The sequence below is a fragment of the Vidua macroura genome, chromosome 6 (assembly GCF_024509145.1).
Source record: "Vidua macroura isolate BioBank_ID:100142 chromosome 6, ASM2450914v1, whole genome shotgun sequence".
Taxonomy (NCBI): Eukaryota; Metazoa; Chordata; class Aves; order Passeriformes; family Viduidae; genus Vidua; species Vidua macroura.
Genome location: NC_071576.1, coordinates 32,890,902 through 32,908,935, shown reverse-complemented (window position 1 = coordinate 32,908,935; position 18,034 = coordinate 32,890,902). Strand labels below are relative to the sequence as shown.

At 35.8% G+C, this 18,034-nt stretch overlaps 1 protein-coding gene across 1 annotated transcript in view; it reads right to left on the bottom strand.

The window, feature by feature from the left end:
• The window catches only part of PALS1 (protein associated with LIN7 1, MAGUK p55 family member), a 33,697-nt gene extending 18,103 nt beyond the window's left edge, over positions 1-15,594 (bottom strand). The window contains exons 1-4 of the mRNA XM_053981636.1: positions 15,557-15,594; positions 14,791-14,875; positions 10,466-10,979; positions 3,490-3,698 (exon numbers count right to left, since the gene is read on the bottom strand). Coding sequence (XP_053837611.1) covers positions 3,490-3,698; positions 10,466-10,832 — 576 coding nt within the window. The 5' untranslated portion in view covers positions 10,833-10,979; positions 14,791-14,875; positions 15,557-15,594. The remainder of the gene's footprint in view (positions 1-3,489; positions 3,699-10,465; positions 10,980-14,790; positions 14,876-15,556) is intronic.
• Between the last annotated feature and the right edge of the window lie 2,440 nt (positions 15,595-18,034).

The window sequence follows — 18,034 nt, the reverse complement described above, 5'->3', positions numbered from 1 at the left end:
TTATTGTTAATCATGTTACCTTTAGATCAGGAACCTCCCCCGCCTGCCTCGGAGTTATCCATTTAGTTTCATTACATACACCACAATTTGTAGGCATGTATGATGGAGGCATATGTTGGAGTGATATTAAGCATTCAGAAATTAACTGCACCTGCAAAATTCTGTTGTTGCTTACCAGTAGGTGAGCAGGACTGTCAGATGGAATGTACATGCACATTCTAGTGCACTTACACCAGAAGTCATGAGCTTCCAGTGCATCCCCTCAATAGCACTGATCTAGTTTATTTGTCTGATTTTGCAGAAGCAAACAGTAGCAAGTCCAAAACATTTAAGAACATAGTCTACATAAACTGAGCCTATTAAGTTTATTTAATAGCAGGAACGTCTTTAAGGTATTTGGTATGTGTTGATACAGGCCAAGTTATAAACTGTCTTGAATGCTGTATCAAATATTCTTACAAGGTCAAGATTCAGACCCTGTTCCCATAATCCTTGGCCCCATCCTGGTCAAGTTTAAATGGATTTAAAATCAATTTAATTACACTTGATGTTTATCAGCTATTTTTATTTGAGACATGGAGTACACCCTATTACATGAAGATAAGCTTTCTTAAATAAATTCCTTAAGATCAAGTGCTTCATTCCACCTTTTTCTTTCAATTGAAGTTTCTTAAAAAGACAAGAAAAAAAACTTCAGTTGTTAGTGGCTGGTTATCAGAATTGGTGGGAAAATTAACTTTACATGTATACTACCCATTTTAAGAATTTTCTAAAGAGGACTAGAAAATTAAAAAACCCTAAATAATATTAATTATTACTTTTTAAAAGGAAGACTCTTTCATGTTGCATTGTGCAATTGTATTGCAAAACACCTTTTCCCGTTAAGAGGCGTTCTCTTTCTCAGTATAAAGCCTCAAACAAAACATGTCTGTAGCTTCAAACTGGGGCACACACTCCAAACAGTTTCAGAGTTAAACTGTTGCTCATGACCTGTGCACTAAAATATGCACACTAGCACTACCTGCTATTTAAAATTAATGTTATGCATGTATCTGTTATTTTTCTTTCTTGTAATGTCTTCTGGCTTTTATCATCAAGATGTTATCAGTATCTTAAATGCAGGCTTTTGAAAATCAAGAACACCCTGAAGTAAGTAAATGAGCTGCTTTCTGGGGGAGTTTCTCATGCCTATGCTTAGAGGTAGAAAAAGCAAAAGACAACCAAAAATGAGAGTACAAGAAAAAACTTAGACATACAAGATAAGCACATTGTCAGGATTAAAAAATACCTCACACCAACAACAAACCCAAAAAACCAAAACAAAAACACCACCTACTTTTCTAAAGCAGAAATAATTTCCTTGCATACTGCTACACAGCTAATACAGAAACTTTTCAAAAACAAATAAAATATCTGAAAACCAAGCATAAGATCTTCTATGCAGGCAAAACAAGGAAGTACAAAGTGATGTGAATGGAGGCTTCAACGTATCCTCTCGAGACACTTCTGTCAGACACAGAAATATTTGTCCTGAATTTCTGGCTCTATAATTTCAGGATGTTATTTAACATATTGCAAAATACAAGTCACTTAAATACACAAGAAGCTGAGTCAGTGAGAAACTAGATTACATCTGAAAATGGGAACAGACATTTGCAATATATTGAGTTTTCATGAATTTCAAGGCTGGACAAGACAGGGTTTTGGAGATGAAGAGTCAAAATTAGTGTAGTGATTTGTCTTTTATGTAATAGTCTTGTGGATAATGATCAAATTCTGTTGGTTTAAAAATTTTGGATAAATTAAATATTTTCCTTTTGCTTAACCTTCTTCAAGACTGATAAGAGACCCAAAACTGGCTTTACACCACCTTCTGATTTTAGGATTTACCAAATCACCTGAAAAAACAAAAGAATATGTTGGGAAGGTAAGGGGTAGTGAGAAATGGGGAGAAACACAAGAGTTTGGAAATATACCTACAATTTTCCTAGGCATATTTTCTTCTTGGGAACTTTAGAAGTAGCAAATAGAAGGTCATAATATTAATAAAGGGAAAGAACCAGCCTTCTTAAGGGTTACATCTGTAACACCTTGTATTATAAAAGAAGGTTCAAAAATTCTGGCTTGCATCTGAATGAAATCCTAAACTAGGCCTATGTAAAGTGGATGTTCGGGGGAGCAGCTTACAAACAGAAGGTAACTGAAAAGGCTCCTTCAGACTCACAGACACAGTGAACAAGCCCAGTGAGGAGTTTGAAGTAGGCTACAAACTGATGAATAAGCAAGTCAGAAGCTTACACATACTGCAAACATATGATTACAGTGGGTTGATTAGAAGTTTTCACAGAGTCACAGGAAAATCTAAAGTACTTCCACCTGCTTCTGGCACAGTCTTACCAACAAACCTAAACAAGAAAATCCTAAGATGAGGTTTAATCAGCACCTGCACCTTTAGATTGTATTTAAATGATGTTTCTCAGAAGTCAGTAATTTCTTCTGCAAAAGAACTTCAAGCTTGCTACAATGCTGCTGAGCTTACAAGATTAAAGTCTAGTAAAAGAAAGGAGAGTGGAAAAAGCTGTTGAAAAAAAATGCTTCAGGGAGGAAAAAAAACCTAGATCCTAAACCAAACAAACTAATCAACCCAAAAAACACACCATCACCCACCACCTGCTGCCATACTGAAATACTCCAACCCATGTACCTGAGTCAGTTTGGTTTGCTGGGTGCTAAATGCTGGAGCCTTTACCCAGCCCCTGGATCTGGCTTTGCTGAACACTACAGTGCTAGGCTTGCACTGATGCTGGTATTCAAGCTACCTAGGTCACAGCTAACAAAATATATATGGGTTTAAGATGTAGCCACGCTTCACTACTATATATACTTGCAACAGACCCTGGAAAATTGTGACAAAAGTTACTGAATGACCCTTTAGAATATTTTAGCAATTTCTAAAAAATGTATCAGATCTTACAAAAGAGCAGTCATCTCTCAGACCAAAAGAGGTTTAACCACAGCAGTAATTAAAGCATTGAAATCAAGTATTAAGGGATCTGTTGCTCACTTTAAAGCAGAAGGCTTGCTTCCAGTATGCTTCTATTTTCACAGATGAACTCCCAGTCTAAGAACCATGGCTCAAATTAGGGGAGAGTCACAATAAGTGAGAACTGTAACTCAGTTCCTGAGTGCTTGAAATAAAGAATACCAACGGAAAGGGAGTTAGATTATCACAACCACTCCCTTTTCCTATGTTTAGAAATAGTACCTTCTCTGTTACATATCTATCCATGCTAAAGAGGGAGTTCCTACCCCCAACATATTTTTCTGGTTACTGTTTGCTGTGTCTGGTTTTTCCAGATTTCCAATCAGTGACTATTATAACCCCTTTCATATTCAACAGTCACTCAGACAAGCTTGACAAGTATATATTTCAACAGCAGCTATGATTATAGGTTTCATGTATGTCACAGGGATGCATACTGTACATACCTCTTGTGCTAGTTCTTGTGCATTGGAGCTGAGAGGATATGGAGGGCTGGCTTTGCTCATGTGGACTGTAACAGCGTTGTGGATCTTAAATGCATTCTGAAAATCGCTATTTTGAACAAGCTGTAAAATGAGTGAGATATCCTCTTGACTCTGAGGGTCTACCAAAATGTGCTGGATATGCTTAAGAGAATTTAACAGTTCTTCCACTTCTAGGTAAGAAATAACAAAATACAAATAAGATATGCGTTAACAAGAATGATAACTAAGTAATATTTATATTAAGAGCTATACAAAAAATTTTTTACTGTTCAGTTTCTATACCAGCAGTGATATATGCAAGTTTATTAGTTATTCGTTATTCCAACTATTTTGAAGCAGAATGTAACTGAATTAAAAGAGTAAAAAAAAAAAAGAAAAGAAAAAAAAAAAGAAAAAAAAGACCCTAAGTCAGTAACGGCAGTAAGACTTTATTGCTAAGCTCATCTTGATGCACCAAATATTCACTGATACCTTGGTTCACCTTTCTATGTGTACCTATCATATATGGTAGAAATCTATGTATCTCAACTATATACTGCTTACTTATAGAATGAATGTAAGGTAAGTAAACTACACTCAATTTATAAACATTACATTATGCTCACTCTTAGTACATTAAAATAAAAAGGATGAAAAAATATCACCTATGAACATGTATGAGTTTTGAAAATTATCTACAGCAAAAGAAAGTCCACATCTTTTACCTACAGATATGAGTTCTGCTTGGGCAGTAAAATATTTTAACATTTTAATAACCAGTTTCTGTATGTTTGCAGAGTACTATACATGTACAACATTCTTGAGTTTCAAGAACTGATCTGATGCTTTACAAGTGCTTTTTGTAGACTTTTATATTATTTTAAGCCAAACCAAATTTCCACTGAATAGGTCACTTCTCAAAATTAAGTACTTCAGAAACCACCTAAAACACGGAATATGAATCAAACACCAGGTAAGAAATTCTGAAGCAGACAAAAACACAATGCATGTTTTGAGCCTTAAATAATAACATGTTTTCACACATTATTTGAAAAAAATCTGTTCAGGCACAGGAAGCCGGTCAGCTATCTAGCATTTTAATAAATTCAAGTAAGCTAGAATTTTTGAACCTTGGTATTTAAAGAAAATGAACAATAAAGAAAATCCCAAATTTTAAAACTGTCAGTTGATACTGATACCAACATAACAGCTTTGAGAGTAATTTTAAAGTTCTAGCAATCTTTGTTTATTCATTATGAGTTAATAAAATCAGGAACACTATCAGAACATCAGCTAAGTTGCATTTTCAACATGAAAAATCACAGTAGATAATGATCACTAACGTGAATACTTCCGTCAAGACATTTCCCTTACATATTTTTAAGCACAAATTCATCAGTACACTGAACACAAGCCTAGACTCAAATTTTTTGAGCACAGCATAAAAAATGGTTGATAAATGGGAACATGAAAACCATAAGGTCTAATAAATATGCATTTCCAAGAAGTTTAATTGTTTTCATTTCAGGCAAACCATATCTACATACAAGCTGTCAAGTCTGAGTTTGCAAGTTAAGTCTTCTGTATTATAAAAGGAAAGAAACAAGCCAGGGCTACTACTCTTGTACATTAATGTCTGCAGGACAATAAAAAATAGTAATAAAACCCCTCCAAAACCATTTCACACATACTAAAAACATCCTACCCACCAAAGGTCAAGGACTTCTTCCTGTAACCACCAAGGAAACAAAGGGCAGTAGGACAAAAGCTGCACAGAAAGCTTGGATACTGGATGTGCAGGATATTCCACTGCTGATATCCAGTACAGCTCACAACACTAATTATGGTAGCCAATGTCTCACTAGGAAACTGTATACACAATATACTGCTTATCACACTGGGAGAAATGCCATTTCAAGAGGAGGCTAAAGAACACTCCACAAGTGAGAATATTTGCTAACTAGGACGTTGTCAGCTGGCAAAATTCTCATCTAATGTACTGAACACAGTGCTGAAGTATCTCTTCAACTCAATCTCCCAAGTCTGAAGAAGTGCACTACTTTCAAGCATAAAGGGAAAAAGAAGTATGTGAAACAGATGTTATTGTATAGTTCCTGACACCTGCTTGGTTAAAAAATATACTAGCTCAAAGTTCTGCTATTTATTATGGTTATTGCTATGGATTCAAAAAGCAGTGAGATATTAGAGAAGAACCTTGCTTCTTTTCTCTCCTCCTAATTAATTTACTCCATTATTTCTGAACTCTCTCTTACATTTCTGAAAATTGAAATACATACACATATATACACACACAATTCTAATACATGTTGCATGTAAGATATGAATTCATATAGAAAGACAGACATCTTACTCTGTACCTATAACAAAGACATCCTGTTCTTAGATGTCTTTACATTTTCTCTTTTTAGCCCTTTGGTAGTTCCTTCTGTGCTGCCCTTTATTACAAACTACCACAGTACTCTCTTCCCTGTATAATTCCCTTCTACACTGAGGCTTCATCTGCTGGATACCAAAGGTTTATACCAAGTGATTTGCCCCCACCACAAAACAGCAAATACCCATCCCAACACAATTATAAAACAGAAATAATGCTTCAAAGGAGTGAAATATATTCCTCAAAAGGTAGCACTCCATTTCCTAGTCACTTGTTTAATAAAAAACCATACATGTAGGACCACACACAAATCTGTCTTTATGCATGCCTAATTCTCTCTAGGTTCCTGCTTCTGAAGTCTATATCACAGATGAGACTATGATGTAGGGTTTGGTTTCCTCCTTTTTTTATTTTTTTTTTTTTTTGGTTGGTTTCAATCTTTTTAAAGTGACAACAATACAAGAAAGCACCAGGTAACAAAAGACTCCAGGTATTTCCTATAAAAAGGGTTGTCTTGAAGAAAAAAAAAGCTCAGTAAGACCAACATACCAACATCTGCATTTACTCACAGAAAAGTCAGGGTTCTTTTGCAGAACAAGTCCATTTTTAAATTGCAGATCAATTAGCAATCAAATACTGTGTTTTGTCAAGTCTTCTTTTACATGAAGTGTTGCAGCCTTTTTCCATTAGACTATGAAATGGCTGGAATGTGACTGAGCACTGTGAGATATACACATTAATCAAAAGACTGCCAGAGCAAAAGTATGCAACTGCAGGGGAGGACGTGCAGTCACAGTTTAACATGTTAGATTTGAAAACTAAGAAAAGAAAATAGATGGTTTTTATCACCTTAAACAGAAAGTTAAGAGCAAACTTAAGAAGATAGGCTTTATTATACCTCAGCACCAATGTCTTCGTCCCCAAACTTTTCTACAGAGTAATAATCTATATGCTGGTACTAGCACTTTAATGCTTCAAATATACTTGAATCACATAGCTAGGAAAAGTAGTTTTGGATAAAACAGTATTTCAGGAAGTTTATTTATAACATATTTATAAATAAGTTTTGGCCAAGGTATAAAAGCAAAAAATAGGCAGCTTTAAAAAATAATCATCACCATAGCCAGAAAAGGCTTACTTTGGAAAGGCTTACTTCCATGAAATGTCAGTTACTCATTTAACTAAATTAGCTGAATGAACCATTGAAAACCAAAAACGTCTGTATTTTATAGAAGCATATTGCTGTGAAAAAGCCAGTAAATACTTATATGCACATATGCTAGGTGCACAGACTATTATTCCCACTTAAACAGCTGTCTAAATCATATACTGTTTTGATAACAAGCATGCCCTTTAACATTCTTTTGGTTAAGTCTCCTGTTTTATTTTAATATATAAATTCCAACTTCTTTAATCTAGTCTTCTTTCTTTTATGATGATAAAAACACTAAAGTCTTGGCAAGGATCTGCCAAATTAGACACTGGCACTTACAAAACATTTTCCAAACTAAAAATAACACACACATAGGTCAATATTCTTACTTAAAAGATGTATCTTCAGAAGAAGCTCTATGGACTAACACACACACAAAAGCAAAATTAAAACCAGTATTTTAAAAAATGCCAAAGAAGGATAGTTGAACATCTCTGTAATTCACTAGCACCTGTCCAGGTTTATTTGGAGTTTTCCTAACTAATCTCAGAGATTTGTTAATGTGACTAAGCACTTTAACCTGGACAGTAAAAGTGGAAACAGGGAACAGCCAGATGCTGTGTTACAAATGCTAGAAAGATTAACCCAGAAACTGGAATAAGGACATGCTTAAGAGTAGAAGAAAATTTTGCAAGAGTTCAAGTTACTGCAGAAGCACTTCACTGAATTTAAATTTTATCTCTGTTTTTGACAACACTAGTGACTGAATACAGATGTTTTAGGAACTATATAGGTTAAAAAACACTGTATTTTATTTAGTAAAGATATTTTTTCCTATGTTTACAACAATTCAACATCATAGCTGTGTGTAATTAGAAGCACTACTCTTAATCACAGAATCACACAGCGGGTAAGGTTGGAAGGGACCACAGAGGGTCATCTGGTCCAATCTCTCTGCTCAAACAGGGTCATCCTAATGCACATGGCACAGGATTGCATCCAAACAGTTCCTGAGTATCTCCAGTGAGGGAGGCTCCACAGCCTGTCTGAACAATGTGTTCCAGTGCTTGATCACCTGCACAGTAAAGAAGTTCTTCCTCATGTTCAGGTGGAACTTCCTGTGCATCAGTTTTTACCCACTGCCTCTTGTCCTACTGCTTGGCACCACCAAGAAGAGCCTGACACCCTCCCTTCAGATACTGATAGACATTGCTGAGGTCCCCTCTCAGTCATCTCTTCTGGAGTCTGAACAGGCCCAGCTCCCTCAGCCTTTCCCCAGAAGAGATGCTCTCTTGTTGCACTTCAGTGGATCTGCTCCAGGAGCTCCCTGTCTCTCTTGTCCTGAGTAGCCCAGAACTGGACACAGCACTCCAGGTGAGGCTCACCAGGGCTCAGTAGAGGGGCAGGATCCCTTGACCTGCTGCCAATGCTCTTCCTAAGGCAGGATCTCATTGGCTTTCTTGGCCACAAGGGCACTCCTGGCTCATGCAATGCTGAACTATAAATCCTCTCTTCTTAAATCTTAAGTTTAATGATCCAAATGACAAGACCCAAATTTTGATTACAGCAGTGGACCAAGTCACCTAGTAAGGTGACTTCATACCATATATTATTTCCTAATATATCTGTTTCCACAGACACACACCTCTATAATCTTCTTGTCTCCGATGTTTGGCAGTTCTCTTCTTACACCTAGTGTTCAAAGAATCCTACCTTCCGTTCAATACCAATTTCCCATCTTCTGTTCTTGCTGAGCCAAAACTAATTTCCTCCTTCCAGCTTTTCACAAACACTTGGACAATCCCTCAGCTTCTCCCAAAGCTAGAACCCTTCTGAGTTCCTCACTGAGAGATTTTAAAACCCATCCTTCATCATCACAGTAATTTCTTCACTGTTATTTCTCCTGTTCAAACAGCTTCAGTCCACACCAGCTCCTAGCTGGTTCTCAAGTATGTCAGACTGATGTACGTTACTCACTTCTCCATCCCTACCAGCTTCCACAGGTAGCTGCTTTGCCCATTGCTTTCCACCAATCCTCCCTCCACGATCTCAGCACCTCCAGCATGAAACCTAGCCCCAGCTTTCTAATTCCCAGTCATACTTTCCTCTCTTCTCTAGTTTCAATATCCAATTCCTTCAGCAGTCTTCACAGCTTTTGGCCACTGTGGCTAAGCAACTCCCAACTGAAGACACTTTTACTGTCTGACACCCATTTTTGTATCTTCTGCTTTGTGCTCCTTCCAAAGAGAGAATTTTACAATCAAATACCTAACACTTTGTAAAGTTAACTACAGAATCTGCTTCTTACAGAGAGATTTCTCAGCTGACAAGCCGTGCACTAAAAAAAAGTACACCCTTCTTTGGAACTGACCCTGCTCTCCCCAGGAGGTTGAACAGGATGACTTCCTGATGACCCTTTCAATCTAAATTTTCCTAAAGACGGATTTGTACAATAAGGATTACCAGAGGTTATGAAGCAGAGACATGTCTTTAGCAGAATTGCTGCTCAGGCACACAAATACTAGAGATGAAGTAAAAAAGAAGAAATTAGCAATTGCATAGCTATTTTTCATTCTGTATTCTCAACTACCAGCCAATAGGAAAGGGGAAAAAAAAGAAAATCAAGAAACTTTGATGCAGCCCAGAAAAAAAGGCTGCCTCCAAAGCAATCTGGACTCTGAACAGGTATGGATTTTGAAGTCTGAACAGGACTCCCACAGATTCCCAGTGCATCATTTTCACTCCAGTGACACACCACATTTTATTTAAAATACTTATGTTTGAGGAAGAAAGGTTAGAAACTTTCTCTAAACAACCACACTTAAAACAATGACAACTATCAAACAAAAAAATTCAGCATTCATTTCTTCAAAAATTACTAACATTACATTTTCATCAATGCAGCAGATTTTCATTATCAACACCAATACTTTAAGAGATGTACTGGTATGACATTTTTATCATGTGGTAATTGATAATGCAAGACAGAATGGGAAAAAAGCACTAGGCATGTTTCTCCTTAAAGCATCAACAACTTTTTTATTTTAAATTACAATCTATGTTTATTCATTCCTTAATCTGGTCTACAGTTCATCAAACATCATAAAATTAGGTATTACTTCATGGTTTTCCCCAGCCTTGAGAAGATAGAGACATTGACTAAATTAATTATTATCCACAAGGTATTTAACTGTTCCCCAAATGGATCAGTTTTGAAGAGCCACTTGCTAAGACACATAGCCTGATGTTTGGCTAAATAAAAATACCCCAAACCACCACAAATCTGGAGGACAAGAAGACTTTAAAGATGTTTATAAAAGATTAGCTATATTAGGTTTCCAGTGGCCTAAAAGAGCATTAATATCAAATAAATCTTTACTCTGTTAGCCCACTCACAGCATTTTACCTACCTAGTGTTTTCACAGTGTAATGAGGACTCTCCAAAACAATCCCTTCTTCTGTGTCAAATATTGGATTATCTATTCCAGTTTTAGGAGGAATTTGTGCTAGTTTCTTCAGCCTCATGGAAGCAGTAAGGTCCAGTTCTTGTTTCCTTCCTTCTTCTTCTCGTCTGCGCCTTATGTCCTCCTGTTGCTGACGGATTCGCTCCAGTTGAGCGCTGCGCCGCATGGGCATCATCCTGGAGCCCAAGTCCCCAGGGCAATCAACAGCCATTTCCCTGTGCTTCTGAGGTTCCTCAGGAGACACAAGATCCACGTTTTTTGTTTCATTGTCAGAGTCTTCTGTGATATGTCCATTCATATGAGAAGTTGTCATGATTATCTGTAATTATGCTTATGCTTTTCAAACCAAAATGCTGCTATTAGGCCAGTTTGTGTTATGATATTGTGTAAAATCCATTATAGATTCAAAAATATGTCCCTTCCATCACAAGACACTTGAAGAGGCATCCAGGAGGAAAATCTAATGACAGATATTAAAAAAAAAAAAAAAAAGAAATTAGTGAGTAATTGGACCAATAAGAAAACACCTAAGGTCCCCAGGCATCAGAACAATGGAACTTTGCATCCAAATTTACATAGTGGTTCTTCCCCTACTAAGAACTACAGAATCCTCACAAATCTGTTTCACATATTTTGGTAGACTTCAGGTGCCAATGTCAGAAAGGAGCACTGTTCAAACTAAAGTTAAAATCTTTTATTCCTCAGTGAAAACCATGGTGATTCTGTACTCAACACAATTGCAAATAAGCAGTTTTCAGAGAGTTCTCACTCAAGTTTTAATTTCTTTCTTAAAAATTCCAACACAAACCATGCTTATAATCCTACAGACACTAAATATGAAAAACTTGTTATAAACAACATGTTCATAAGAAGTTGAGTATGCTGAACACAAGTAAAGATATTTGCATTTATTGTTTATAAATTGAGGCATTTTATGTAAACATTTCTTTCTGGATTCAGAGAAGATAGGTCTGACATAGAGCTCATCCAAAAGATACTATCTAAAGTAGACAGGAGCTGCACTTACACAATTACAAATACAGATAAGGTCCTAGGATAAGGGTTTGGAGAATTCTGGTTAGCAGCTACTCTTAATACTTCCTATAGGTATGCATTAAAGCAGGAAGGATTAAATACAAGAGTTAAAATCCTTGTGTGGGAGTACAGACATACAGATTTGACAGAGAATAATAATTAATTTCCACAGTCAAGTATGACATTCCACTATACTACACAAACCTTAATCTGGTTTCTTATTCCTGATGATTCAGGCTAAAGAGCTAAAGTGTCCTGATAAATATAACCACTGATCTCTTAAATATAATACATGTAACAGTGTGTTTTATACCTAACACTTCATAAAGTTAACTAACTTATGACTAACTGCCTTTCTGTCAGTGATCATTACCTGTAATCTGTCCAATTAAAAGGTCATAAAATTAACAAACAGTTGTGTACCATATTACCAATATACTTAATTTTTCAAGTTACATTTTATCACTTTTTAAAAATTTTACTTAAAAGAAATAATATGAAATATCTCTAAGTTTTATTACACACTGGAAGCACCAAGACAGAAAAAACCCTAAAAAAACAAAACCCAAAATCACCTACATTCTTATACCAAATGTTTGTGTTTGGAGGAGGAAGGGTAGGATGTTTATGCTGTAATTAAGTTGAAAATTAAATATCTATAGTTCTGTTTGAGAGAAGCAGCAATAGAAACTCCTACACAAGTTTTTGCCAGCTTGCAATTCTAAATCTGTAGAGCTTTTCATTTTCATGAGGAGTAGCACACAGCATACAGCAACAACAAAACTGTTTCCTTTACTTGTTTCCTCTCTAGCCCCTGCTACTAAAATAGTTATTACTAAAATCTTCCCAATAAGAAAATTAAATTAAAGCATTTCTATGGTAGTAAAAATTCTTTTTTGCCCTTATAAGACACTTAACTGCACTCCACTGATCAACATCCAATACTCAGCACTCACACATTCAGAAACAAAAAAAGCCAATCAAAACCTCCAAGGTACTGGGGCTGGCACTGCAAGTACCCCACAATTACTCAGTGCCTGTAAATCCTTCAGTTAGTGCCCAACTTAGAACTGCTTTTCAAAGAATAAAGCCATATAAAATTAGCATTTAGACAGGGTTATATAAAGCACCACTTTAAGAAAAGGTTCTGTGAAATTCAGAGTAAGGTGGATAAAAATTTAGCAAAATGATCCTCAGGAAGCTACATTTCCCCTTCTGAAAAGGCAACTTCTCTGTACAGAAATACCAATCCCCAAAAAGGAAGCCTCATTGGCAACAGTAAAATTGCAAAGACCACTATTTTAACTGTGGATGGAAGATAATTAAAATTCTTTTAAATTCAAATTGTATTGGCCACAGCTTGTCTGAACACTGAGCCTTTTCAAAGCTACATTCATCACTTTTCAACTCTGACAAGCTGAAAAAACCTCACATTCCTGAGTCTATAGGGTACAACCAACAGGTGCTGAAACGGTGAATAAGGTGCTGAGGGGATGAATAATACCCATTTAATCAGCACTAAAAAAGTCAAAAACAGGGTGTGAGGACCTGCAAGAAGCAAAACACAATTTTACACTCAATCATGTGTAAGCTAAATTATGTCAAACTCTCTAGTGAATCTTAATCAGAAAGTAGTATCAGAAAATTGAGTTGATGGCCAATGCTTAAAAACTGGTCAAGAATATTTACAGTGGGATTAACTACATATCCTCCATCAGATTTCAAATGCCAGTTACAAAAATGTATATAGAGTGAGAAGATTTAAAATCTCTTTAGTTTAGTAATGTGAACTGAAGACAAGAGAAACAAAAATGTAGTCTGGAGTAACAGGCAACCTTAGTAACACTGCTTACATTTTCAGTATAAACTGTGTGCAAGACACAAAGGACATATAAATTCTTTGGACAGGGTACCCAAGACATTTAAGTGACCTGTGATAGTAGCTGCCTACTTTCAGTATTCAAGATCTGAGTCAATCAAGTGAAAAAGAAAGAAAAGCTACAGAAAATCAGAGCTCTCTTGCAGTCATATTTTAACATCAACAGTCAGAAAACCAGAATGACAATTTAAGAATTTTGGAATTTTAAATAAAAAGTATTTCTCGTGTTCCAGAAAGCTAGATACTTCTAAAACCAGCAATAAATAGTACAGCAGAAGAATCATACCCAGATTACACAAAAGATGATACAGAATATCATGTTATCAGGCAAGTTAATATTTGACCTTATGGAAACACCAAACCAAATTCACAGAAACCTGACCCCATACATAACTAGCTGGTAATCCATAAAAGCATAAGCATGCTGCAAGTCTGGAATGCTGAACAACTTCCTTTAATCAAAGAACTTCTGATAATGAGTGACCCCTCCCAAACCTAAGCCCCTCTCCTTCTTCCTGTTGTCTCAGGTCTGCATCAGACATAACAAATTCTCATCTCCAACTGTTTTGGAAAAATGCTATTGCCCAACTGCAATAAATGAAATAAACACGTAAGGGAAAAAAAAAAAAAAACCCAAAGCAGATCAGCTCTCAAGTCCCTCTCCACAATGGTCCTAAGGATGAAAAATGTAAAATATTACACTGATAAAACCTTTAATTTGGTTCTCAAATTAAGGTGTGGCATAGCTGAGATTAAAAATAAGATTCAGCTTAAGGGAGATACTAGGAACAGAAAATTTTATTTTAAACAATATGCATGGCATCAAAAGTCATAAGACGAACAATTTCAGAAACTGTTCCCTTGGTTTTTCTTTCTGAAGGTTTCTTTTGCAATTTTAAAAATTCTGTGACAGCAACAATAAGGGAAGGTTGTTACACCAAGTCTGTTCTCTGCAAATTGTCGATTATCCAATAAAACAGATTTTCAGTCCAAGAGAAGCTTATTTTGCCAAATTAATATTTAGTTCTATGGAGAAAAATTGCCAACTTACTCAAGAACAATAATTTTTACTACTTCATATGTACAATCTATATAATAACATTTGCAATTAAGAGCATTCCTTTCCACTTCAGAACTTGGTAGTAGCAGTTCCTATACTTTTTAGATATGTACGAGAGCCTGTTACACAGCTTGACTGCTCAAAATTTAATAGGGTTAAACCATGGCTTTGAACATCTTGCTTTGAACTGCCAATATCTAACTGGGGAATCTCAGTGTTTCCACATGACACTTAGAGCTTTTCAAAATAAACCAGATTTATGACTCTCTCAGTCCAACTTTGTATCACAAGTCTTACCAACACAGTCCTGGAGAGCGTATGTGAAATTCTCTTCTTCACAGATTACTTTTATTTTTGGCCTCCAGAGGAAGATTTCTAAAAACTGATAATGTTAGTACAGCTATTAAAAAACAGCACTTCATTCACTCTGGTCATCACTGGGCATCATATAAAATTCTGACTGGAATGTAATTATGAACAGCAAACAAGCCATACTTCTGATGCAAGCTCATAACAGCAAAATTAAAGAAAAAGCACAAGTACTGTCTTGGTAACTATACTTACTATTCTCAAAAATACTGTATTTTACAAGCCACCATTCTTCACAGCAAACAATGTCAGGCTTCTATCATCTTTTTAAACACCCTGAATACACTAAACAAAGCACAGACCCCAAAAGCTCTGTAAAAGAATAAACATACATAAATGCAATCATCTTGTGTGCAAGGCTGATGTTAGAATAAAATATATACTAACAGACTGAAATAAAAGTGCTGTAAGGTGGTTCAAGTTTTCACTTGCTTCGTGGGGACTGTGGCTGGTATGCATAGCAATCCTAATTGCTTTAACAACTAAATTCTGTACAGTAAAATTAAATTTGTTTTGCTTCAGAGATTTCCAAAGACTAAAACTGGCATTTTCTGGAGGGTGAGGTTGTGTGTTACATTTCAGCAGTGTTTAAAATTCTTTCATTGCTAGAAGTATGATTAGATCTGATAGTTCCCTTTTTAAAATTCATTAAAGCTGCAAATTCTGAATGACTGCAAGGAAGTTCAGTGCTTACCTCCAGTAAAATTTCATTAGTTTTGGCACAGATTAGAGTGTAAAAATCCAACCTACATTTGTAATATTAATATAAACACAAGAAATAGATATTAAACATTAGCACAGTGTAAGGATTTATCATCAGCTTAAAGCCATATACTACAACAGACATGGTATATTAAAATATTAATTAAAAACAACTGGAAGATGAATTCTATGTTGATGAAGTGGATTAGAAATTAGATTAAAATCACATACAAGATGTTCCCCAATATCTGAACTACTGATAAAATATGAGCATAAAACTATGCTACAGATCTCTGCCATGTATTATTAATGGCTCACATAACAGTGTGTCTTCTGGTATTTTTACTCTAGGCAAGCAAAACCTAAGCCATAAAAATCACAAAATAACAAATTAAAACACTTCAATAATTCTACAAATGGAAGCTTGGTGTAGGAAAATAAAAAATAATTTCCAGCTTTCCTTGCATCATCTCTTAGGCACCACTTTTTCTTCAATGGGATTTCAGTGAATCTGCAAGATTAGGAAACTTGGAAAGCAATTACATAAAGGAAAACACAAATCATGTTGCACAGCATAAAAATTACTACCATTACTTGATGATAGTTAAAGATTAGAGTTTATGACAGAAGGTACATCACAGATATTTCCTATGACTCTTAATAGTACTTGAAATAACTGATATAGCCTGGAACGGACTGATGTTTTGCAAAAATAAGTAAAAGTTACAAAATTTATGACGATACCTTGATACCTCTTGTCTTCAATTTATAAAAAAAAAATCTGTAATGAAAAAAAGAATCTTTACACTAGCTTTGCAACATGTTCAGGAAAATTATTTCTGGCATGGTTTGATTTTTCAGTCTAATATTATTATTTAAACTATTCTTTCCTATGACTAGATATTCTAGCATAGACTCTAGTATTGCAAACAAACTTTTCCTTTAATATCCAGCTGACACTTGTTTTAATAATTTCAAAACAGAGTTCATTTTAACACCTGTCAAGCACAGTAACTCAGTACATGTGAATTTCAAAGGGCTCTCAGACATGCCGAGAGGTTTTAGCATTCCACGCTCACTTAAATGTGCAAGATATGTGGATCAACAGCTAAAAGGACTAAACCCTCAAATTGATCATTATTTTCATTGTTAGCAGTTTCTAAGTTACATTCATACCAGAACAAAAGCAATGTTAATTTGCAGCATTAAAGCATAGAGAAATTGAAAATTCAAATGCGAAGGTTAGATTCCAGTTTTATAAACAGTATAACCAAATTTCTCAGCCTGTAAACCTGGGACATTATAAGCACATTTTAATATCACACTGGTATTACATCTAAGAACTGTGGTCTACTTAAGACATCACAGATTTTATTAGGCTTGTTTATCTGTTAATGCAATGTCACCAATCAAAAGTCATGCCTCGAGAATGGGCCTACACTATCAACTTCAAAAGACACACGTGACTCCCTACAAAACAGATACGAACCAAGTGTTTTCCATGAAAAACAGGCACCAATAAGAGATGTACACCACATCAATCAGCAGCCACTTCACTCAGACCTCCTTCCAGCAACAGCACCTTTGCAGTAAAATATATGCAAGGTACCTTTGCAGCAGCTGTATGAAGAGAGAGGAACAATTAAGGCTTATTTAAATTCCTGCCCATCTCACTGTGAAAGACAAATGCTTCGTGTTCTATCAGCTGCAACCTTTCCTGGTTAGCATAGCAACAGTGAGCTCCTTTAATCAGCTAAAATTGATAGCACAGGTCAAGCCACACACGATAGCACAGAACCACTCCACACGAAGCTTTCTCTAGTTGTAACACATCTTTCTACTGCATTTATCAACGCTTTTTCTTTTCAGTTATACAAAGTGCTTCCTAAGTTGACTGAGATTTGAAACAATTATTGAAAACACTAAGAATAAACATATCATATACCACAATTCCCTTTAAATATACACTACCACTTACACATCATTAATTTCTGCTTTTTAGATCAAATGAAAAATGGATAGGGAGGAGAATAAAGTTACAGCTGGGGTGAGAGGGAATGACATCAGAAACAAACTAGAGTCGTTTCTGTTGAGTCTAATCCTGTTTCAAGAAGCTTATTGCTAAAAGTCATAGCTAGACAAAAAAGTTAAAAGGCTTGCCGAGGTCAGTTAGGCAATTCTGTAACATAGCATTTATGTTCTAGGCTCTGTTCATATTTTGTATCCTCAATAAAGCTTCAACACAGCTGTGCTGACAAGTCCTAAACTGTGGTGAGGAGCACAGCAGAGGGCAGTCTCTGCAGCAAGTAGTGAAAACCTGAAAAAAACCCCAAAGCTGTTTCAAAAAATACCTCACAGAAACACCCAACACTACAGCTCGTTAAATGATCTGACACCCACATCACCCCAAAACAACACACAGATATATCACCCCAGCATCCCACCATGGCTTAAATTAATAGGCTACAAC